Source organism: Oncorhynchus nerka, linkage group LG27 (genome assembly GCF_034236695.1).
Source record: "Oncorhynchus nerka isolate Pitt River linkage group LG27, Oner_Uvic_2.0, whole genome shotgun sequence".
NCBI classification, from domain to species: Eukaryota; Metazoa; Chordata; class Actinopteri; order Salmoniformes; family Salmonidae; genus Oncorhynchus; species Oncorhynchus nerka.
Window position 1 is genome coordinate 64,375,690 of NC_088422.1, and position 24,371 is coordinate 64,400,060.

At 43.1% G+C, this 24,371-nt stretch overlaps 1 protein-coding gene across 1 annotated transcript in view; it reads right to left on the minus strand.

Moving 5' to 3' along the window:
• Nucleotides 1–1,311: 1,311 nt before the first annotated feature.
• Nucleotides 1,312–24,371, minus strand: part of LOC115112134 (cadherin-11-like) — a 68,882-nt gene continuing 45,822 nt past the window's right edge. Inside the window, exons 2-12 of the mRNA XM_029638961.2 lie at nt 20,366–20,887; nt 19,245–19,539; nt 17,509–17,628; nt 13,810–13,977; nt 10,659–10,846; nt 7,500–7,753; nt 6,924–7,060; nt 6,187–6,308; nt 5,890–6,007; nt 3,385–3,636; nt 1,312–2,985 (exon numbers count right to left, since the gene is read on the minus strand). Coding sequence (XP_029494821.2) covers nt 2,489–2,985; nt 3,385–3,636; nt 5,890–6,007; nt 6,187–6,308; nt 6,924–7,060; nt 7,500–7,753; nt 10,659–10,846; nt 13,810–13,977; nt 17,509–17,628; nt 19,245–19,539; nt 20,366–20,605 — 2,391 coding nt within the window. The 5' untranslated portion in view covers nt 20,606–20,887 and the 3' untranslated portion in view covers nt 1,312–2,488. The remainder of the gene's footprint in view (nt 2,986–3,384; nt 3,637–5,889; nt 6,008–6,186; nt 6,309–6,923; nt 7,061–7,499; nt 7,754–10,658; nt 10,847–13,809; nt 13,978–17,508; nt 17,629–19,244; nt 19,540–20,365; nt 20,888–24,371) is intronic.

The window sequence follows — 24,371 nt, forward strand, 5'->3', positions numbered from 1 at the left end:
AGTTGGTTGTTGATCATTGCTAGACAGCCATTTTAAAGTCTTGCCATAGATTTTCCAGCCAATTTAAGTAAAAACGGTAACTAGGCACTCAGAAAAATTAAATGTATGCAACTCCAGTGTATATTTGGCCTTGGTTTTAGGCTATTGTCCTAATGAAAGGTAAATTTGTCTCCCAGTGTCTGTTGGAAAGAAGACTGAACCAGGTTTTCCTCTAGGATTTTGCCTGTGCTTAGCTCTATTCCATTTATTTTTATAATTAAAAAAAACTCTCTCATCCTTGCCATTGACAAGCATACCCATGACATGATGCAGTTACCACCATGCTTGAAAATTTGAAGAGTGTTACTCAGTGATGTGTTGTCTTGGATTTGCCCCATAACATAACACTTTGTATTCAGGACATAAAATATAGATAGATGCCCTTCTTTGCAAGGCATTGGAAAACCTCTTTGGTCTTTGTGGTTGAATCTGTTAGAAATTCACTGCTCGACTGAGGGACCTTACATATAATTATATGTGTGGGGTACAGTCATGAGGTACAGTAGTCATTAAAAAATATATTTTAAACAGTATTGTACTGTATACAGAGTCCATGCAACTCATGTGATTTGTTAAGACATTTTTTACCCCTAAACATATGTAGGCTTGCCATAACAAAGGGGTTGATACTTATTGACTCAAGACATTTCAGCTTTTCATTTGTAATTTAAAAAAATGTAATTCCACTTTGATGTTAAGGTATATCATGTAGGCCAGTGAAAAATAATCTAAATTTAATACATTTTAAATTTAGACTGTAACACAACAACATTTGGAAAAGTCAAGAGGTGTGAATAATTTCTGAAGGCACTGTATATGAAATGTACTTATTAGACAGTTAGAATGTTGCTGTCAAAATGGCTCAAAGTGGAGTCCCTCCAGGCCTGGCTTTTCTAGTGTTAAAGTGCACATTGACCTTTAGCTGGGAAGCATCCCTTGGAGAGGTTGAATAAGTTTGCTATGGAGCATCCCTGGGAGAGATACGTTAGTCTCAGGAAATGGTCAACGGGAACACTGACATCCTGGGTCCATACCAGTGAAAGCTCCATACATGAATGTGCAGTGTGTGTGTGTGTGGGCAGTGTGTGTGTGCATATTCATGGTGTCACTGGTTGTTCTGTGGCACCATTTGTGACTGTATATTGAACTCCTTTATTACTCTAAGTCCTCCCAGCATCATCCAGTAGACACCGTTCAATATCATAACATAGATCACCTCTAGGGAAAGAACAGATTGCTCTTTTGCTCTTACAGATTTATTAACACCATCAATCATTTTATAAAAAGCATTTATTTCAAAGTTTTTCGCTTCTTAGATAGAAGCACATAATAAAGCAACAGTACAATGTTCATAAAATATAAGTGTGATGCTGTAACATTTTCTTACATGTTGAAATACTGATATCTGCATGTGTACTAAAATAAGAACTTTTAAAATTGTACAAATAGGTACCATAAATTCGACATAGAAATTAGGCGTCATTCACTACAACAGGACAGATTGCTATTTTCTCAACAAGGGAGAAAAACATACGCCCCCAAAAAATGTTTAAAAAATGGAGAGAACAAAAAAAATCATAATAATCATAATAACATTATCATAAAAAATGAGATTTACAAGAACCAATCGGCGCACGTTTGATCCTCAAGAGACATATTTGCACATTGTACTGTACATACGTTATATGTACCTTAGCTTGCTTTAGGATATATTTTTCAAGTTGCAAAAAATGCACTGTGATGCAAGAGTGTCCATTACTTAAGGCGATTTTTGAGCTCACAGGTCTTTCCTTGTGATTTATCATTGGTGAAATTGGGCTGAAAGGGGGGATTTTTCACTGGATTTGTGAAAAAACACTGTCTCTGTTTTTGTTGAATTCATCTTCTTCAGGAAGATGGAGGTGCTACACGAGCGACCAGTCTCAGTTTGCTGTTGTGGTTTTCTCATCGTTTTTTTCATTGATATAAGGCAACAATTTTTTATTCTCCTCTTTGTGAGCTCATTCACAGTATCAACAATTACATGTCTCTCTGTGACCCACATTCCAACCCCAAACCGTAGTAACCTACAAAATGAATAAAAAATTGAAATACCGAGTGTTATTTGATCTCTCACCACAAACATTAAGCATGTCTTAATTTTCCATACACACCAGTACATCCCACAGAGGTGTTTTTATTCAATGTTTTTAATGTGTTTTATATTTCTCTCTCTCTCTCTCTCTCTCGCACTTTTGTTTCCACCTCCTCAATTCCCTCTGTCCTTCCTTACCAAACATCCCCAACAGGTATCTAGTATACTGCAAGTATACTTTACACGTACAAATAACAAAGTTTACTATAAATAAAAATGCTTGTGGTATACTTATAGTAAACTTCAAGCACCACACAAAGTCAGTGGAAGGTTGGAGAAAGGGTGCAAGGAGATGGTCAGGGAAATGGGTGAACGTTAAGAGTTGTCATCGGCAGAGTCTTTGGTGCCGTAAAGGTCGGCCAGCTTCTTGAAGCGCGGGCCCCAGCTTTGGAGGTAGTCGTAGTCTAGGTCTGAATCTGTGGTCACCGACTCCAAGGAGCTGAGGGATCCAGCGATGGAGCCCCGGCCCTCGTAGCCATAGATCTGGATGGAGTCATAGGGAGGGGCCGTGGGGTCGTTGTCCGTGTCGTTAATGCGGGTCTTGATGAAATCATCCACATCCACACTGTTGGCCACAGGGTGCCCGCCAGGCCTCATTGGGTACTGGAGCTCAGGCTTGATGTCCTTACGGGGTAGGAAGCCGTTGGCACCGTCAGGGTTTTGTAGCGTAGCAATGTCGAAGGCCTCTGTGTCCTCCTCTCCGCCACCTTCATCGTCATAGGTGATGATGTTCTCACGGATGTCTTCCTCCTCAAAGACAATGAGCGGCTCCTTCTTCTGACGACGCAGGGCCACAAACAGCACCACGATCGCTGCCATGAGAAACATATCAGTCAGCCAATCATACAAGCTCTAGCTCTTATAGCTCTTAAAATACCTTTAGCATTTCACATTGCCTAATTAGACAGGCTTTAACAGATCATTTGGATTGGAAGTGCAAAAATATACAGTATTACAGGTGGTATGAATCTGTCTGACATTTTTTAAGCAGTGTTAATTGCAAGCTAAATAATTAATTGAGCCTGTGTAAATAATCAAAACGCACACTATTAATATTCTGTCAAGCATCTGTTCCATAAATACATTAAACTATTCTGAAAACATTAAGGATAAGCACCACTCAGGATGGAAAAAAAGATCAAACATGAGTAAATATTAGATCAACAACAGATTGAATGCAAGTTGATGTTTTCTTTAGTGCTGATGCTCACCCAGGAGAATGACGATGCAGGCGAGTATGGCGATGAGAGCTCCGGTGCTGAGGCCTGCAGGCAGGATGTAAGGCTCCACGTTACAGGACAGGATGGTGTCCTTACTATCACAGCTGCACACTCGTATGGTCAGCGTGTTGGTGCTGCTCATGGGAGGAATACCGTTGTCGTTGATCTCAATGGGAAGGAAGTAGACATCCTGGGTCATCCGACTGAAGCCCCTCCGGGTCACATATATGCTGGCTGTGCTGTCTGTGGGGAACAAGAGAGGAGCCGAAGTAAAATAAGTACAGAGAAAAGAGGGTCCTTTAAATATTTCCTCTTGGGGGGGGGGTGTTTATTTCCGGTAGTGTACAGACTGCTTAACACAATCATAGTTATAACCGAAGAGTTTTACTTATCCAACGAGTTCATAAGGCAGAAGGCAGACGTATAGCCGGGGGAAAAGCAATGAGCTGTGAATTTCCAGATATTAAATTATTGTAATATTGTGAACATTTATTAGCTTTTGGAAGTGTAATCAAAGCTCTAGCGGAGGTAGCTGTATTGGTTTTATTTGGGGCTGGGTGAGGGTGGAAGGATGCCAAGTGCACTCTCCTGACGCAGTGCAAGGTCGCTCTCAGAACAGAGATGGAGCGAGTTCATTTAGGTGCTTGTGGCTTAGTCATTTTCCCTCCCTCTCTCACAGCGGTGTCCTCAGCCCACTACACCTTTTTCAGAAAAGGTTTCTCATGACAAGGCTATTGTGCATACAGAATGGAAGGGTGAATGGGCTCTATGAATCCTGTGCTATTCATTATAGGTCTACATCATACTAAGAAAGGTTATCATTGCCTTGGTAGAGTATCTTTTAAGGGTTGAGGTAGAACACAGTCTAAAGCCATGAGAACTTAAATATCCTACAAGGTAGTATGGCTGAAAGAAGCACTTCATAAGAAGCCACTTTTGAGGAACATTTTCTTCATAAAATTAAACTTAGCAAATGTTCTTACATCTGCAGATATGATAACGCAAGAAAAAACTAAATAGCCCCTGCTGTCTCAGACAGACACCGCAAACTCTGAAAATCACGAGAAAATACATAGATACATTTAGATTAGAAAGCTGTCCATTTCAAAGGATGCTTTGGATTCTTTAAACCCAACAAATCAGAGGGGCTGTAATCTGTTCTGCTCGTATTGTGGGCTTTTTGAAAACACTGCTAAAAAGCACTAATTTTGACTCTCATTAAAGCAGATCAAACGGGTAGAGAGCCATCCCTTGCCATGCTGGCTGCTATATAGTCACTGAAGCACTGCTTGGAACAGTCTGATATGACTTTATCTGGGGATTAAAAAAAATATCCCATTAAACTGCAATTAACACATTCATTCCCCCTCATTCATTCTCCTCCATCACAGAAGGAGAGATGCTTGGAAGTAGCTTGTGATTACGGCACGGTCGGGACGAGTATTAAAGCAATGGCAGAGGATGAAAAAAGAGCTTAAGTTGGCTTAAGTTTGTAGAAGAGAATATTGATGGATGCATGTCATTAAGAGAAGTGTCATGTAATTGCTTGTTCAAAGATGGCAATGCTGACTGAACTACTCGCAGCAGCTGTTGAATGTCTCCATCATAGTCATTACAATAGCTTTGTCACATGGTCCTGAGCAATCTCTATGGATATAAGCAAGTCTAATCAAGTATTTTTATGGCGTCAAAACTCTGTGATTAACTTTTGCTTCTCATTATCTTTAATCCAGGAGTTTATAAACAAGGCTGATGAACGCTATCCCCATGATGAGTAATTCTCCTCTGATGAGAGATGGCATCCTCTGGGGATAAATACCACTGTGCCTCATCTGTTGAAATGGAATGTAACAGGTACTCTCTCTGATCAGCTCGCCTAAGCAGCCGCTCCATCACTGTGACTGGCAGGGGCTTTGAGCTTAAGGACAGCTGGGATGAGTCACCAGCCAGCCAGCCAGCCAGGCCCCCAAACACCTCTCTCTCTCTCTCTCTCTCTCTCTCTCTCTCTCTCTCTCTCTCTCTCTCTCTCTCTCTCTCTCTCTCTCTCTCTCTCTCTCTCTCTCTCTCTCTCTCTCTCTCTCTCCACTCCTCTCCACTCCTCTCCACTCCTCTGGCTGATCAGTCAGAGTGTGATGTAGGGATAGCTAATGCAATCGCAAACACTGCAAACTGATCCAACAGGCTCAGTCTCCTACATGCAGCAGTTCACCGATGCAGAGGCTAGGACGCCAGAGAGACACCCGTGGTAATTAATAAGTGGGGAGCTCTATTGGATCTAGCTTCAAATCAAACTTCAGTCTACAAAGATCTGCTGAATCACTTCCCATCTGGATGTAGAGAAACCTGAATTGATGTAAAGAAGGAAAAATACCCAGTGGTTTTCTATTTCACTGACTGGAGTCCTGGAGTGCCGACTAGCCACTATAAAGACAGTAAAAGTGTCCAAACAGAAGTCGCTCTTCTCATTGATGGATATAGAATGCTTGAGCCACCCACCTCTGTTGTCTTTCAGGGAGAAATTCTGGTTGTTGACAGCCTCTGGGGCGATGCTGAAGTGGAAGTACTGTCGGTGGACCATCTCATCCTTGTCCACTGCACTGACTGTCTCTATGAGCTGAGTTGAACAACACCCACAAGAGTTAGTACAGACAGAGTCCACCAAAACACTGAACATATTCAATAAAATAGAAATATATTGTTGCACATGATGGTTACTAGTATGCATAAAGATCTGTCTTTTCTAAATGTGACTTGGGAAAAAGTACAATATACATTGTAAATGATTAGACTTACTTTGCCAGGGGAGACATTTTCACACACAAGGATTTCGTTCTGTGTGGCAAACTCAGGGGCGTTGTCATTCATATCTTTGACTTTGATGTTGACACGTACTTTTGTATCTTGGTGATGTCCCCCTGTGCAGAATGACAAAAATGAATAACAAACAAGTTAGTGATTCAGTGCGCATTCATGGGATTTGGCTTGCTAGGAAAACAAAACCAGCTCCCTCTGAAATTCACTGCAAACACAATGAGAAGACAGCACAGTATGACCCTATTTATTGTATAAGAAATGATGTAGGTTGTTGAATGCTTGGAAATGATGCTGTCAGACGAGTGTTGTGCATAATACAACAGAACTGCTTGATCTCTAAAGTTCCAGACATACATTTTTGATGCATCAAATTATCCCTGATAAGAGAGATGGAAATATTTTAGACAGATATACTTCAAAACCAGACATAATAATGTGGAGTAGAATCACACAGACAGAGCACAGCAACTTCAAGATGTTTATTTCTGATTTGGGGGATGTGGATGTTTTGCAGTAGTCTCTAGCTACTCATTTCCCTTTTTGAAAGGCACTTTGTGGTAATCTTCTCTAAAAACATCTTGAGGGGTGGCGACTCTAGGACGACATAAGAGCCGAGGGGGAACACAACATTTCCTGGATTGGGAGGCATGGCATCTCTGGTATTCACAGCTACTCTCTTATTTGAAACCCGAAGTGGATGGTGGAGGGTGGCGTACCAATCTCAGTGGCGCTGACAGAGATGTTGTGCCAGGGTAGTGTCTCCCGGTCCAACGGTCTGGTGGTCTTGATGATGCCATCCTCTGGGCCGACACTGAAGAACTGTTCCACGTCCGTGTAGCGGGGAATCATGTACCTGCAGTGAACAGTAGTGATAAGTAAACATGAACTGTATTCAATTAGGGCCTGGTTCCTTAGATAAAACAAAAGCCCAATTATTATTGTGCTGTAAGAATGCATGTTTTGCACTGTTTGGATTAATGTATGCGATGGAACAATATTTATAGTTTGAAACTGCATATTAATTTAAATATTTGTTCTTGCAGAGCAGGAAATAAAATAGGATATTTATTTTGTTTACTGATTGAGTCGGGCCCTGCAGTATTTTATAGTGACAAGGTGAGGCCTTTGAAACTGAAATCATCTAGGTATCAACATAAAATGGTCAATTTAAAACAGAAAGGATGTATTACAACACTATGAGACGGAGTGGGGTTGATAATCAGACAACGGCGCTAAAAACAAACACAAATGTGTAACAAAGAGAGTGAGACAGAGTGTTCCAAGTAGCCTACCTGACAGGGTTGTTGGCCACGTCTGTGTCTTTAGCGTGTACACGGCCCACCACGGTCCCATCACGGGCATTCTCCTCCACCTCGAAGCTGTAGCTAGTTGCCATGAAAGCAGGCGGCTCGTCTGCGTCCTCCACCATAACCTTAACCGTGGCTGTGTCTTTGTAGGGGCCCCAGGCGATGAAACGGGGGTCCAAGTGTGTGTTGGATGCCTCTACTCTCAGGGTGTATGCCCTCTTAGTCTCAAAGTCCACAGGCTGGAAAGAGGGAGCAGGGTGGATTTAGTAATAATACATTTAAACTATATGACCATTCAAATCATGGGCCGATAAGGAGAAGGTTGTCTCAATGTAGTTCTTTCTATAATACTATTACTGCATCATAAAAATGATTTACTGTAGCTGTACACTGCTATCTAGAACCTTAGAGGGTTCTTCAGTTGTCCCCATAGGAGAACCCTTTGAAGAATCGTTTTTTTGGTTGCAGGTAGAACAATTTTGGTTCCAGGTAGAACCCTTTTGGGTTCCATGTAGAACCCGTTCTACTGCAAAAGGGTTCTACCTGGAACCAAAAAGGGTTCTAAACTGGAACCAAAAAGGGTTATTCTATAGAGACAGCCGAAGAACCCATGTGGATGCTTTTTTTCTAAGTCATAGCCTCAATCACCACCAGTTCATTTAATTGCAAGAAATTGGAAAGACACTCCCAAATCAATTATGCTCAAAAATAGTTAATGGCCATTTAGTGTGAACAACCCTCATCCTTCTACACCCTGCCTCCTACTGCTTTCACATATCCACCTGTTTTCTTGTTACCCTGACTCACTCGGCAGCCATCACTCCCACAAATTACCAAGTGAGACTTTAAAGTACCGACCGGAGCTGAGGGCGCATCATACCAGAATACACACACACACACACACACACACACACACACACACACACACACACACACACACACACACACACACACACACTTACACTTTATCTATCTCTGCCTCTATGGTGATTGATTTGAAGTTGTTTTCCTATCTCAGTTTTTTTGTTCATCCTTCAGTATTTTTTGCATGTCTTTAATGAAGCTGCCAACGGTGGGAACAGTCATGACCCAGTTCTTTCCTTTAACAGGTCGGTGAATGTTCCTCACTGATGTTGTCTCCTGAAGCTGTGGTCTTCTCTGTCTCACTCTTTTCCTCCCCCTATATCTCTCTCTGTCTCCCTCTCTCTCTTTCTCTCTCCTCTCTCCTTTTCTTTCTGTCTTTTCTTTTCTTTTCCTCCGTCCTCTCAATCTCTGCCCCTCTCTCTCTTTCTCTCTCTCTCTCTCTCTCTCTCTCTCTCGGTTCTTTTATTTTGGCACTTAATAATTTGCAGCTGAAACTAATCAGCGGTAGATAATATTCACAATAATGCCAGACTTCCTCTTAGCATTCAGCCTGCGCCTGGTAGCCCGCAGTTGAAACAGAATATTTGATTAAAATTCTGGCAATTCCGACAGTAATTTCGACTTTAATTTCCAACATGCTTTGAAGAGCAAAAGGTGATGATTTCCCAAGAGGTGTATAGTGGAGGCATTATGTTATTGAGAAGAGCAGGGCTACATCAAACTGTTTGTAGTCGGCACACTGTATTGTCGTTGCCCCCCCCACACACACACACACACACGCCACACCCAGCCTAATCAGCAGGCAGAATGTTCTCATTTGGGACCTGGGTCCTGGTATTTGTGATAGTCAAACACTGTTAAGAATTACAACCCACCCACCACCACCCTCTCTACTCAGCACCAAGCCATTATATCCTCTTATTCAATTATTCCACTTTCCCCAGCTACAATTTGTATTATCCGGTGTTCATAAGACTTATTATGATTGGTGCCCCTCTCTGTTATGGAAATGAAGGGGATCTGCACTGAGCAGCGATGTCTGATCCCACTTGGGTTCATCTGGCCATAGAGGAAGTTGTTTACATGGCCGTTTTCCACATTTCAATGGCCGCTGTCGTGGCTTACCTGCTATAATCCTCAGGCATGATTAATAGAACAGCGCCATTTTTCAGCACATAGACTACACACTGGTACTCACACTCCACTGAACTGACAAAATTACCCAGCTTGCGTAAACCCTTGAGAAAATATGATTACTTCTCAGACACGCATGCAAAGGCCTCCCTCTCTCAGAGTTGTGTTAGTTTTGGAGAGGAGTAGAGAGGAGTGTGAGTGAGATTGCTGCTGATCTCTGAGTGTGAGGGAGCCTGTGCTGTGAAAGACAGTTGAGGGATTTTAAATAATGAAGAACCACCAGGTGGCAATGTTCCGTCTAGGCTGCTGCTCCTGCTGTGTAGGGACCAGGGAGGGAAGCAGTGCCTCTCTCTCTCTCCTCTGGAGGCCCGGCTAAGCCTAACCATGGCAGGCAGGCGGCTCCGGGCGCAATGGTGCCAGTGATCACCCAGAGGCAGCCCAGGCGCGGTGCAGTGCAGTGCAAGGCTGACCTCCCCAGGTTGGTAAACGTCGGCATAATCCCAGCCCTGGAGCACAGCAGAGCTGCAGTGCCACGCTAGCAGCCGACCCACAGTCAGACTGCATAGATTCCTCTCCCAGAGAACCAACCATGAAAGTCAATGCTCGTAATAAGAAACTGAGGCGGTGTCATTGCAATCACAGAGTGGAACGGTGAAAAATCACTTCTCTCTCTCACTCTCTCTCTCTCGCTCTCTTCCCTCTCTCTCGCTCTCTCTCTCTCTCCCTCTCTCTCTCTCGCTCTCTCCCCCTCTCTCGCTCTCGCTCTCCCCCTCTCTCCCCCTCTCTCTCTCCCTCTCTCTCTCTTTCCCTCTCTCTCTCGCTCTCCCCCTCTCTCTCTCTGCTCAGTGTGTGCTTCAGTCTCACACACAGGCACACGCTCTCTTTCTATTTTTCCCTCTCTTTCTCTCTCTACCACACAGAAATTGCATATATCCACCTTTACATATTCAAACACGCACAGACACACACAGGTGTATCAAGTAATGTCACGTATTGAGGCTATCATTTTAGTCCTCAGAATGTTAGTGAAAGGGCAGTAACAAAAAGGGTGATTCAATGCAGATGACTCTATAGACTGTCTCACACATTCCTTTCATTCCTCCATCATTTTTATGGAATAGTAAATCCCCTTCAGTCCCTTCTCACCTTTCTCAGTTTGATAACACCCTCACGGGTGTCAGTGTCGGTGGTAATCTCAAACACAGTCATCCCATCGCCCTCGATGAAACGATATGACACAAGTCCATTCTCCCCCAGATCTGGATCTTTAGCCTTCAGACGGCCTACCTCCTCACCCGAAACCTTGTCCTCTGAAACGGACATGGCGTATACACCTGTGGGGAGAAACAATAGAAACTGTTACAATTTTTTTTTAAATATATATAATTCACACTTGTATTCGATGCCTGATGCCTGCTTTGACTTACTCCGACGTACAGAAAAGCATTCACCCAACTTTCCACTGCATTCATGTAATCTTGTTTTAAATGAGCCCCTGTCTATCCTTGTCACCGTGGGGGCAGCTGTATATAGTTAGATACATGCACCGACTATACAGTACATAGCTAGGTACTAGTAAAGAGGCTCCTAGTCTTCACCAAGTAGCTCAGATTGTCACTGGTCAATCCCCTTCTCTTCCTGTATTAGGCTATAGGCTTGGGGAATGTATGTTAGAAGAAATTGAAGTTGTAAAAGCCAATTATTGTTATTATATGCCTTATTCTTGAAACATTTTATAATTCCAGTAAAATTTTGATGACAATATACATGTTTTATTTAAAATGTATTTAACAAGGCAAGTCAGTTAAGAACACATTTTACAACAACCCTGGGCCCTCTTATTTACCATAACCCTGGGCAAACCTTCCCCTAACCCTAACGACGCAGGACCAATTGTGCGCCGCCCTATGGGACTCCCAATCATGGCCGGTTGTGATACAGCCTGGGATTGAACCAGGGTCTGTAGCGGTGCTTCTAGCACTGAGATGCCTATCTATATCACTGAGATTAATGTATATATATATATATATATATATATATATATATATATATAATGGTATGGTTCTGATAGCATGATGCAACTTGCACTTTGTTTTTAGGGTTGATTGAGACAATGTATTCCTCCCAACCTTATTCTTTCAATAAGGTTTTTTAAAATATTATATTGTGTATGTCTTTCCTTATCAAATGTAAGACTAAATGCCATTTGTAATATGTTTTGGTGCATATACAGAGAGCTCCAAAAGTATTGGGACAGAGAAAATGTTTTGTTCATAACACTTAATATGATTGACATTTGTTTGGTAAAAACAGTAGGATAAATACACATGTAACCATTCTGTTTTTTTTTCTCCTTTTCTTTTAAGAGCTTTGTCACAATGGCCCAGTCAAAATACAAAGTGCTGGAGTACGGAGTCAAAACAACAAAAACAGTTTCACTGTCCCAATACTTGTGAAGCTCACTGTATGTATTTAAAATACTATCCAGATAGTCTGGTCATAGACGTGACAAAGATACACATTTTCACAGGTGTTTTTTCTTGACTGATTAGCATTTCATTGATGTGGTCGTATCACATGTCATATCATTTGAAAGGGCTGTTTCTCAGCTTTCAAAATCTGTATCATGTTTTCATATATGGTTTGACACCAGAAAAGTATGCTCATTAATGCACACTGAGGCCATCGTCTCAGTAAATTCAGGAATTCCTAAACTTTCCAAATGATGATGCAACAATACCAATATGGCGATTTACAGTTTATTTTTTATTTATTTTTTATTTAACTAGGCAAGTTGGAGTTAGCTGCTGTTTCCATTCATTTTTAATGCTGTAAAACACATTTGTGGTATTTTACTGTGCATTCTACAATGTTTTTAAAAGTCTTACAGTGTAAGTACATGTCGTGGTCCATCTTTGAAAAACAGTGTGTCTTTAACTGTTCTGCATTTACACTTAATGAGAGAGAGAGAGAGAGAGAGAGAGAGAGAGAGAGAGAGAGAGAGAGAAAGAGAGAGAGAGAGAGAGAGAGACAGAGAGAGAGAGAGAGAGAGAGAGTGAGAGAGAGAGAGAGAGAGAGCGCTAATAATGGAGCACAAGAGATAACTGTGGAGTCGGGCTGGCCAGCACCTGAAGGCCTCAGCCAATGAGCAGTCAGTGTTTTGTGTTTGTATTTGCATGTGTGAGTGTGTGTCTACAGGGGTGCATGCACCTGCCTGTGGCCGAGCCAGAGCAGTAGGGCCATATGCCCTCTCCGCCCTATCTGCTCCACCTATTGAAGTGTTCAGAGCCAAACGCTTCAGCTGCATTTAAAAATAACTCTGGCATGGGAAGGAGCCTTTTAAAAATGGCCTGATGATACAAACTACTTCAATCAGACTACATAGAAAACTAGGGATATTTTCATGAGAACGTTACTGAATCCTCCCAATCTAAAATGGCTCTGACCTGGAATAAACATGAACATCATATCATAGGCTGAACAATATGACAATACTGATCTGTATGTCATCTCAAAAAGTATGTCATCACTTATTGAACAATGTTCCAGTTTTCATCATCTGGGAAATAGTTGACATTGTGACACGTGGTTGAGTCAGCCTAATGACTAAACCAGTTTCTCACCACACCCAGGACTAGTTTACCCCAAATATGTAGCTAATTTTCCATCCAAGAGCCACTGTTAGCAGGGCTACATCCGAGCCGCAGTGCTCGGTAGGGGAAAGAGTGGGGCTCTCTGGGACAAATCTTCAGGCTCTACTCTCAAGAAGTAGGGGGAAATTGATGTAGGCCATTTCTACTATATGAGACATAAATTTGTGTTTAGCTCGCGGTTTAGAGCTACAAGAATTCCCCTCCATTCCCCCCCTGTCGAACAGAAATACTGACACAAACACTGTTAATATTTCACAACTCTTTATCGGCTTAAGATACTTGCTGTCATCACATCTCGTATGAGCGCAATGAAACCGTTTAATAATTAAGCTTCAATATTTCCCCTTTAACATCTACACCCTGCATAAACCGTGTGTTGCATGGCCTCTGGGGCCAGCAGCGATCCATATTTTCAAGTGTCAATCCTAATATGTCAGCTGAGGCTTGAGGGGCTGGGAGAGCGCTAGACTGGCTAAAAGCAGACCTGTCCCTCTTGGATGATGCTGCTCGTACCTCAGCAGAGAGGGACAGTGAAGTGACGGCGGGAAGAGAGACCATCTCAGGGTCTCAGTCAGCTTAAGAAAACAGAAAAGAAAAGAAAAACAGAAAAGGTGAAAGAAAGAGAGACATGACTCTTCACTTACTCTGAGGGAACTTGGGTGGATTGTCGTTGACGTCTGTCAGGGTGATTTTCACTTCTGTTGTCCCTGACAGTCCCCCCATGTGTCCCCCCATGTCCTTGGCTTGTATGACGACGTCATATTCCTGCCGCGCTTCCCTGTCCATGTTGGGCAGAGCTGTCCGGATTATCCCTGGGGACAGGAGAGGAGGAAAATGGCTTTAATTCAAGAAGGAGCTGCCTGTGACCTTTCAACAGCCTACTACTCTGCAAGGCCTACTGGGAGGAGCAGGGCATGTTGGGTCATCACTGAAACGTGAGATCACATTGTGACAAGTGCCATCGCCATCTCATTCATCAGGCTCCTTTTCTAATATTGGGGTAATTAGTGTGATATATAAAAGGGAAAAAGAAGTGACTTGTTTCATTGGAAACTGCAGAACAATGCTCAGAACAACAGTGAGGAACTGTTTTTTTAAGCCAGTTGTTTATTTATTTATTTTTCTGTGAGGAAACTGGCGCTTCTCACATCACAGGAGAATATGATGGGGATGGTTGTTATCTGGTGATATTTAGATGAGCCTGTGCATGAAACGCAGATAAGCCAAAAACAAATTAGAAATGTAAGCATTGGACAGGATCCAGTGAAATATCCAGCTTTGGTTTATTAGCAGGATTTTCTCTCTCCGATCTCTCTCTCACTCTGAGATCTCCCTGTTTGGCTGGGGGTACTTTGGCTCCCAGGATATTTAGAGTTCAACCAGGATATTGCTTGCCTAATCTGGCCGTGAGTTAATTCTGTTTGGCAAAGGACAGGTACACTCAGACTTTGCATTGGAGAAATCCCAAAGCACGACAGGGCTGATCCTCAACGCCCCTTACTTGGCACGGTTGCAAAATCAGAGAATTGACAGATTATCATAAGATACATTTAAATACATGACCGTTTTGATACGAGACATACAGTCGTGGCCAAAAGTTTTGAGAATGACACCGATATTAATTTTCACAAAGTCTGCTGCCTCAGTTTGTATGATGGCAATTTGCTTATACTCCAGAATGTTATGAAGAGTGGTCAGATGAGCTGCAATTAATTGCAAAGTCCCTCTTTGCCATGCAAATGAACTGAATCCCCAAAAAACATTTCCACTGCATTTCAGCCCTGCCACAAAAGGACCAGCTGACATCATGTCAGTGATTCTCTCATTAACACAGGTGTGAGTGTTGATCTACAGGGCTGTAGATCACTTTGTCATGCTGATTGAGTTCGAATAACAGACTGGAAGCTTCAAAAGGAATCATTGCTTGGAATCATTGTTCTTCCTCTGTCAACCATGGTTACCTGCACGGAAACATGTACCGTCATCATTGCTTTGCACAAAAAGGGCTTCACAGGCAAGGATATTGCTGCCAGTAAGATTGCACCTAAATCAACCATTTATTGGATCATCAAGAACTTCAAGGAGAGCAGTTCAATTGTTGTGAAGAAGGGTTCAAAGCGCCCAAGAAAGTCCAGCAAGCGACAGGACCGATTCAGCTGCGGGTTGATTCAGCTGGGCACCACCAGTACAGAGCTAGCTCAGGAATAGCAGTAGGCAGGTGTGAGTGCATCTGCACGCACAGTGAGGTGAAGACTTTTGGAGGATGGCCTGGTGTCAAGAAGGGCAGCAAAGAAGCCACTTCTCTCCAGGAAAAACATCAGGGACAGAATGATATTCTGCAAAAGGTATAAGGATTGGACTGCTGAGGACTGGGGTAAAGTAATTTTCTTTGATGAATCCCCTTTCCGACTGTTTGGGGCATCCGGAAAAAAGCTTGTAACCGGAGAAGACAAGGTGAGCGCTACCATCAGTCCTGTGTCATGCCAACAGTAAAGCATCCTGAGACCATTCATGTGTGGGGTTGCTTTTCAGCCAAGGGAGTGGGCTCACTCACAATTTTGCCTAAGAACACAGCCATGAAAAAAGAATGGTACCAACACATCCTCCGAGAGCAACTTCACCCAACCATCCAGGAACAGTTTGGTGACGAACAATGCCTTTTCCAGCATGATGGAGCACCTTGCCATAAGGGAAAAGTGATAGCTAAGTGGCTCGGGGAACAAAACATTGATATTTTGGGTCCATGGCTAGAAAACTCCCCAGACCTTAATCCCATTGAGAACTTGTGGTCAATCCTCAAGAGGCGGGTGGACAAACAAAACCCCACAAATTCGGACAAACTCCAAGCATTGATTATGCAAGAATGGACTACCATCAGTCAGGATGTGGCCCAGAAGTTAATTGACAGCATGCCAGGGCGGATTGCAGAGGTCTTGAAAAAGAAGAGTCAACACTACAAATATTAACTCTTTACATCAACTTCATGTAATTGTCAATAAAAGCCTTTGACACTTGTGAAATACTTGTAATATTACTTCAGTACTCCTTAGTAACATGTGACAAAAATATCTAAAGACACTGAAGCAGCAAACTTTGCAGAAATTCATATTTGTGTCATTCTCAAAACTTTTCTATGTATCTATATATCTATCTAGCTATCTATCTAGCTAGCTATCTAGCTATCTATCTATCTAGCTAGCTAGATGAAGTCGGAAGTTTATATACACCTTAGCCAAATACATTTAAACTCAGTTTTTCACAATTCCTGACATTTAACCCTAGTAAAAATTACGAGGTCAGTTACGATCACCACTTTATTTTAAGAATGTGAAATTTCATAATAATAGTAGAGAATGATTTACTTCTGCTTTTATTTCTTTCATCACATTCCCAGTGGGTCAGAAGTTTGCATACACTCAATTAGTATTTGGTAGAAATGTCTTTAAATTGTTTAACTTGGGTAAAATGTTTCGGATACCCTTCCACAAACTTCCCACAATAAGTTGGGTGAATTTTGGCCCATTCCTCCTGACAGAGCTGGTGTAACTGAGTCAGGTTTGTAGGTCTCCTTGCTCGCACACGCTTTTTCAGTTCTGCCCACAAATGTTCGATAAGACTGAGGTCAGGGCTTTGTGATGTCCACTCCAATACCTTGACTTTGTAGTCCTTAAGCCATTTTGCCACAACTTTGGTAATTGTCCATTTGGAAGACCCATTTGCGACCAAGCTTTAACTTCCTGACTGATGTCTTGAGATGTTGCTTCAATATATCCACATAGTTTTACATCCACATGATGCCATCTATTTTGTGAAGTGTACCAGCCCATCCTGCAGCAAAGCACCCCCACAACATGATGCTACCACCCCCGTGCTTCAAGGTTGGGATGCTGTTCTTCGGCTTGCAAGCCTCCCCTTTATCCTCCAAACATAACGATGGTCATTATGCCCAGACTGTTCTATTTGTGTTTCATCAGACCAGAGGTCTCCAAAAAGTACGATCTTTGTCCCCATGTGCAGTTGCAAACCATAGTCTGGCTTTTTTATGGTGGTTTTGGAGCAGTGGCTTCTTCCTTGCTGAGTGGCCTTTCAGGTGTTTTCGATATTTGTGGATATAGATACTTTTGTACCTATTTCTGTAAACAATTGTTGGGAAAATGTATTCTGTCATGCACAAAGTAGGGCCAAAACTATAGTTTGTTAATTAACAAGAAATTTGTGGAGTGGTTGAAAAACAAGTTTTAATGACTCCAACCTAAGCGTATGTAAACTTCCGACTTCAACTGTATATAATGTTATGCTACCTGGATGAATATGAAACAAGGCAGGACAGAGAGGTTGGGTACCTGTTTGTGGTTCCACTGAGAAGTAGGGTTGGCCTTGGAGAATGCTGTACACCAGTCTGGCACTATTCCCGTAGGTGGGATCATCAGCATCTGTGGCCGTTACCTGCATCACTGAGGTACCTGGAGGACACAAGAAACGCAGGTGTTATTATTTTCAACACCACTTATTTACCCAACATAATAGTGTGGATGACGGATCACCACCTCAAGCTGAACCTCGGCAAGACGGAGCTGCTCTTCCTCCCGGGGAAGGACTGCCCGTTCCATGATCTCGCCATCACGGTTGACAACTCCATTGTGTCCTCCTCCCAGAGCGCTAAGAACCTTGGCGTGATCCTGGACAACACCCTGTCGTTCTCAACTAACATCAAGGCGGTGGCCCGTTCTTGTAGGTTCATGCTCTACAACATCAGCAGAGTACGACCCTGCCTCACACAGGAAGCAGCGCAGGTCCTAATCCAGGCACTTGTCATCTCCCGTCTGGATTACTGCAACTCGCTGTTGGCTGGGCTCCCTGCCTGTGCCATTAAACCCCTACAACTCATCCAGAACGCCGCAGCCCGTCTGGTGTTCAACCTTCCCAAGTTCTCTCACGTCACCCCGCTCCTCCGCTCTCTCCACTGGCTTCCAGTTGAAGCTCGCATCCGCTACAAGACCATGGTGCTTGCCTACGGAGCTGTGAGGGAACGGCACCTCAGTACCTCCAGGCTCTGATCAGGCCCTACACCCAAACAAGGGCACTGCGTTCATCCACCTCTGGCCTGCTCGCCTCCCTACCACTGAGGAAGTACAGTTCCCGCGCAGCCCAGTCAAAACTGTTCGCTGCTCTGGCCCCCCAATGGTGGAACAAACTCCCTCACGACGCCAGGACAGCGGAGTCAATCACCACCTTCCGGAGACACCTGAAACCCCACCTCTTTCAGGAATACCTAGGATAGGATAAAGTAATCCTTCTCACCCCCCTTAAAAGATTTAGATGCACTATTGTAAAGTGGCTGTTCCACTGGATGTCTTAAGGTGAACGCACCAATTTGTAAGTCGCTCTGGATAAGAGCGTCTGCTAAATGACTTAAATGTAAATGTATAATAGTAGACCTGCAATTTGTAAATCATTATGGCATTTAGCTTGAGCCAATCCTATGTTTCTCAAATGAAATTCCTGCTATGTAGCTCCTGATGCTGGAAGTTTTTGCCATTCTAGAAATCACTTAATCTTAACCGGAATGCATCCCTCCTATGGTTATAATGTCCTTAAGTGTTCATGGTTTTGGGATTCACACAAAGCCTAGCCGTTTCACCAGTACTTGAAATGAATTTGCCATCACAATGGTTTCTGAACATATTTGAAGCTGGGCTGTTTTAAACTGCCAAGTCTGAGCCCCAGAAGCACCATTTGGGTTGTCAGCGGGTGGAATCACAGGGTAACAGATTGTTACTCTGTGACAGGCCAGCATAAAGGATGTTGTATTACAAGGTGTGACCCCCCCCCCCCCCCCCCCCCCCCACAGACACACACACACACACACACACACACACACAAAACACTCACAAGGAAGAGGGAAATTGCAAAGCCACAACAACAACAGGAACACTTCCAACTTTGCCTCCCCGGTCAGATTTCAGTAATTTTGAATAATGCATGGGAAACAAGCTGTTCACTGGTAAACAGTCTGAGGAAGGGAGAATTAGACAGAGGGTAGGGAATCCTTCACGGTCCATTCCCCAGCCAGACTCACCGACGTTGGACATTTCAGGCACTCTGGCGTAGTATGGTCCATGTAGGAACTCAGGTGGGTTGTCATTGATGTCCTGGACCTTGACTATGAACTCAGACGGAGGCTCCAGAGGCTTGTTGGTGGCCCTGTCCACAGCCTGGGCTGTGAGGGTGTACTGGGCCTGCTCTTCCCTGTCCAGTGTCTTGGTGGCATGGATGTTGCCTGTCTTGTCATCAATGACGAAAATGGTGCCTGCACCCTCCCCTGAGAGAATGTACTTGCAATTGCCATCTCCAGCATCAACGTCTGAGTGGAGCTGGAAACAAATGGACAGCAGAACATTTTAGCAAAATTACTTGGGGAAAATATGTTAAAAACCATTTAAAAATACTACATTCCAACATGTAGTGTGATCACTAGGAGGAACATGAATAAGGAGAAGCACATTCAGCCCAGGCAATCATGTAAATGTGATTATGCTAAACTGCCTTGAAAACAATATGTTTCAACACAGAGAATCAATCTATATTTACTCTGATGATAAACATTAGGTGCAACACAGCAACATTACAATTAGTGGTCTGTCACCTTATCAGGTAGTTAGTCACTTAGTTGATTGGTTCATTTCTGCAATTCAAAACACGTAGAACTATATTCCCACAAACGCATATATGAATGATATTTTAATTTTGCAATATCTACCAACTTTCATTATATTCTATTAAGCATTCTTCATAGAAGCCTGTTCTGCATGCATGTTGTTTTTGTTCTTGATTGATGTCATGATTGATATTCCAATCCAATAATAACAATACCATCTCTGTCACTGCTGGAATTAGAGGCAAATTTAGGTCCCCATTTGTAATCATCATTTCTGTGGACCCATAAATCGCTTGTTTCCCAGATGTCAGTGTCTTTGGGGGATGCTTTGATATTAAAAATGAAATCCAATTCATAACCTTTAATCAAGTGGGCCACTGATTGCTTTTGTGTAACAAATTGAGGATATTGCAAGGTCTCCGCTGGTAATGAAAACCCCCTGTGACTCTAATTCAGCAGTCAACAGATAGAGAGAGGGAAAGAATGGGAGAGAAAAGAGAGGTGGGAAGGTGATGATTAAGAATTTAAAACAGTGACCTTACCCTGCCCACTAACACTGGGTCTGGCCCTGTGTACTCCTCAATGACAAAGAACTGGTTCCAGACCCAGCCTCTCTTGGAGCGGTGTAGGACCTGTCCCTCTTTGCCTGTCCTCTCCCGGTGCCTGTGTAGGGAGAGGCGGTGGCGGTGGCTGTGCTCCAGGGGTGCCGAGGCGGCCACAGCGCTGCACAGCACGGCGCCCAGGCACATCAGAAACACCTGCAGTCCTAGTCCCTCCCACATCCTGCTGCCTGCTGCCTGCTGACCAACGCTACTCCGACCTTCCTCTGGGCTTTCCTGCACGTGTGCCTGTGTCCCCTGAGAGGTACAACCCAGAGATAATCCTGGGAAAACCTTCCTCTGAGGTCCTTCCTGGACGGTGGCTTCACTCCACTCACTCACTAGCCTGGGGACTTGGACCCTAAGCCTCACCGGATCCTTTGGTTTTGCTTTATGCAGTTACTCATCACAACCCCCTTCTTCTTCTTCTCTCTCTTCCTCCTTCTTCTCCTCCCGACGTAGGCCCTGAAATGAAAATACACAGTCAGTCACAGGGGACAAAACAGTTCTGTACAAGAGTAGTTATCGTCAGCCCACACTCCAACCAAAGTTTTAATTGACTCCTCTCTAAATCTCGACATATTAATTCATTTTGTGCCTCTGTATCTCGCTCTAATTAAGTGACAGAGGTTGTAAACTCATTTGCTCTTATTTAATTAGACATCAAGCCACTGGTGTTCTCAAATTGAAACGTTGCCTATGTTTTGTCCCTTGTAGTATTACATTAGGTGATTAGAGCAAAAGTGAAATTGTTTCCTTGAAAATTCTTATTTGGATAAAATGCATCACTTAATTTTCATTCCCTGACCATGCACTGATGGTCAACAACGTGACAATGGAGCTAAAAAGAGAATAGTCTAATAGTTGATTTTCTCAGTCACAACTGCAACCAAAAGCAGGCTTTATCACATGCCAATAGGTCATGTTACACATCCGACAATTAACCAGATGAGGTGTTGTTGTCAGTCCCATGATTGGCTTTCATCACTTCCTACTTGGCTGCTCATGGATGGACAGAGGAACAAATGTCCCTGCGGGGGGTTTTCCCATTCAGTGAGCCACTAAGAACCTTCAGCCTCAGCACTTCAGCAACGATGCTAGCTGGAAGCCCAACCACAACAATAATGCTTTAACACACTGCTTAAAGCTGCCTCTCACTGGAACCAGTTAAACACACGGTCCAGCAGGGAAGAGAGGGAGGGAGAGAAGAGAAAAAAAAACAGAACAAATTTCCAGCTTGTGTGACAGAGCTCATAAATAAAGTCCAAATAAAGCGCATCCACCAGTGAAGTAGGGAAATGGCACCCTAACTCAGCTGGACCTCTCCACTGTCAGCCCCCATAATGAACGCCTGATAACGCTTCATGCTTTCCAGTGTCTCAGCTGTAAATTGGCAGCTACTCTGGAAAAATAATACATTTTATGCTTTCTTTCATTATTGACTGGCCACCAAAATGTCAGCAAACTGTGTGTGTAGGAGTGGTTTTATTGCCTCCGAAGCCCCATCATCTCAAGGGGAGTGTTTCCCATTTAAATGCTTCGGGAATCACAGGCATTCATTCCTTTCCAGTAAATCCAGATGGCTCCTATAGGCCCACTCTGCAGAGGTACATTAAAAAAAATGGACAGCTAATGCAGCTCTATGCTATCATGTCGGAAATTCCTATGCAGAAGCAGTTATTTTCAATCTGTGTCAAATCAAAGGAAATGAGTTGAGATTCAAACAGCCGACTCAGAAGTCTGAGACACAAGAGTCCTACTTGTTTGATGATGAAATTACGTGACTAGGATCTAATCAACGCTGGATATTCCATTACGTTCCACAGGACTTAAGCTTGACTCACACACCTTTCGTAGGTCTACATTGGTTGAAATGAAACCCACTCCATGTTAGTATTTCTCTTGGTTTGTCCTCTAAAGAGGTACTTGAAAGAGTGAGCTTCCACCCACAACATGTTGCAACAATATCTATGTGGTACATAGGGGCGGCAGGTAGCCTAGCATTGGGCCAGTGGCCGAAAGGCTACTGGTTCAAATCCCAGAGCGGACTAGGTGAATAATCTGCTGATGTGCCTTTGAGCAAGGCACTTAACCATAATTGCTCCTGTAAGTCGCTCCTCTGGATAAGAGCGTCTGCTAAATGACTGAAATGTAAATGTAAAAAAATTGCAGTCCTATAACTTTGCCTACATTTGATTTAAAATGCATCCCCACTCCAAGACGAATCAAGAGGGTTCTAATACATGATTCACCTCCAGATCGATCTCCATTTGCTTCCATCTTGGCTAAGACAGATGTGCTGAATAAGTAGTCTGGTCCAAAGTCACTAATTGATGGTAAGTGATTCACCAGTGATGCAAAATCTCTCATCTGTTACAGTAATACAGTGATTGTGAGTCATGTATTAAGTATTCCAATGGATGGCTAGACAGCTAAATGTTTCAATGCAGCACCACTATGGAATGGTGAGAATGGTGAGAATTTGTGAATATGGAAAAATACACTGAATATACCAAACATCAGGAACACCTTCCTAATATTGAGCTGCACCCCCCACCACCACCCCTTGCCCTCAGAAAAGCCTCAATTTGTCGGGGCATGGACTCTGCAAGGTGTCGAAAGCATAACACAGGGATGCTGGCCCATGTTGACTTCAACGCTTCCCACAGTTGTGTCAAGTTAGCTGGATGTTCTTTGGATGATGGACCATTCTTGATACAAATTAGTAACTGTTGAGCATGAAAAACCCAGCAGCCTTCCAGTTCTTGACACAAACCTAACTTTTGTCTTGCCTATTCACCCTCTGAATGGTACACATACACAATCCTACAAAGCCTTCTTTTACCTGACTCCTCCCCTTCATCTGCACTGATTGAAGTGGATTTAACAGGTGACATCAATAAGGGATCAAATCTTTCAACTGGATTAATCTGGTCAGTCTATGTCATGGAAAGAGAAGGTGTTCTTAATGTTTATATACTCACGTGTATATCAACACGCTATAGCATCTTGTAAATATTGTAAAAGGAGGGATAGGCCATAGCTGCAGACTGTAATATATGCAGGTTTACTGTCATGAGTCTTGCCCTGGAGGCAGGACTGCAGCAAAATTGACCAGCTGCAAAGTGAACATTGGCTATATTGTAAAAATGTATGATTTTTTTTGTTGCTTTTTGGCCCTTTTTTTTAGGGTTAGCAGTTGTGGTTACGGTTAGGGTTAAGGTTAGGTTTAAAATCAGATTTTATGACTTTAAGGCTGTGCCAGCTAGTGACCACTCTGCGCTGCCTCCAGAACAAGATTCATGAAGAAAAATGTTAAAGAAGAGTATCCTGTTCCTCTTGAATAAATAAGTTAATGAGGGGTAAGAAAATGCCACAGCTGCTTGTAAGTGCAAAATTATTACTGAGACGTAGAGACAATAATTATGGGAAAAAGGGGAAAAAATAGCTTGTGCTCCAGAAGATACTAAATTGCTAGCTACAAATATCCTTGTTTCTTAATTGTAGTGTGTGACTCCGGCTCTATTTCTACTGTTCAAGCCCAGCCATGGACAGTGGTGGAGAGGGGATGTCTGAGGAGAAATGGAGAGACCTGACAGTGAGGGACAATTAAAACAATCCCTCTAGTCTTTCTCCAAGTCTCTGCTATTCTAAAAGTAGCCAGTAACTTCACACTATCACAGCCATAAAAAGAGAAGATCAGGAGAGAGGCACTGGGCAGAAAAATCCTCCCTCTCTTTCAGTGCAGTCTTTTTGACATTAAGCAAGTGACTTCAGTATCTCATAGAGGTGCTGTAACAGCACGTCTTAGTGCACTGCCAATAGGACTATTTTAAATGGAACCAAGGGGAAAGTCGAATACTTGAGTTCGTTCCATGCTGACGTTTCATATTGAGTAGCAACACATCAATAGACTCTAAAAGGCATACGATCCCACACCATTTGATTG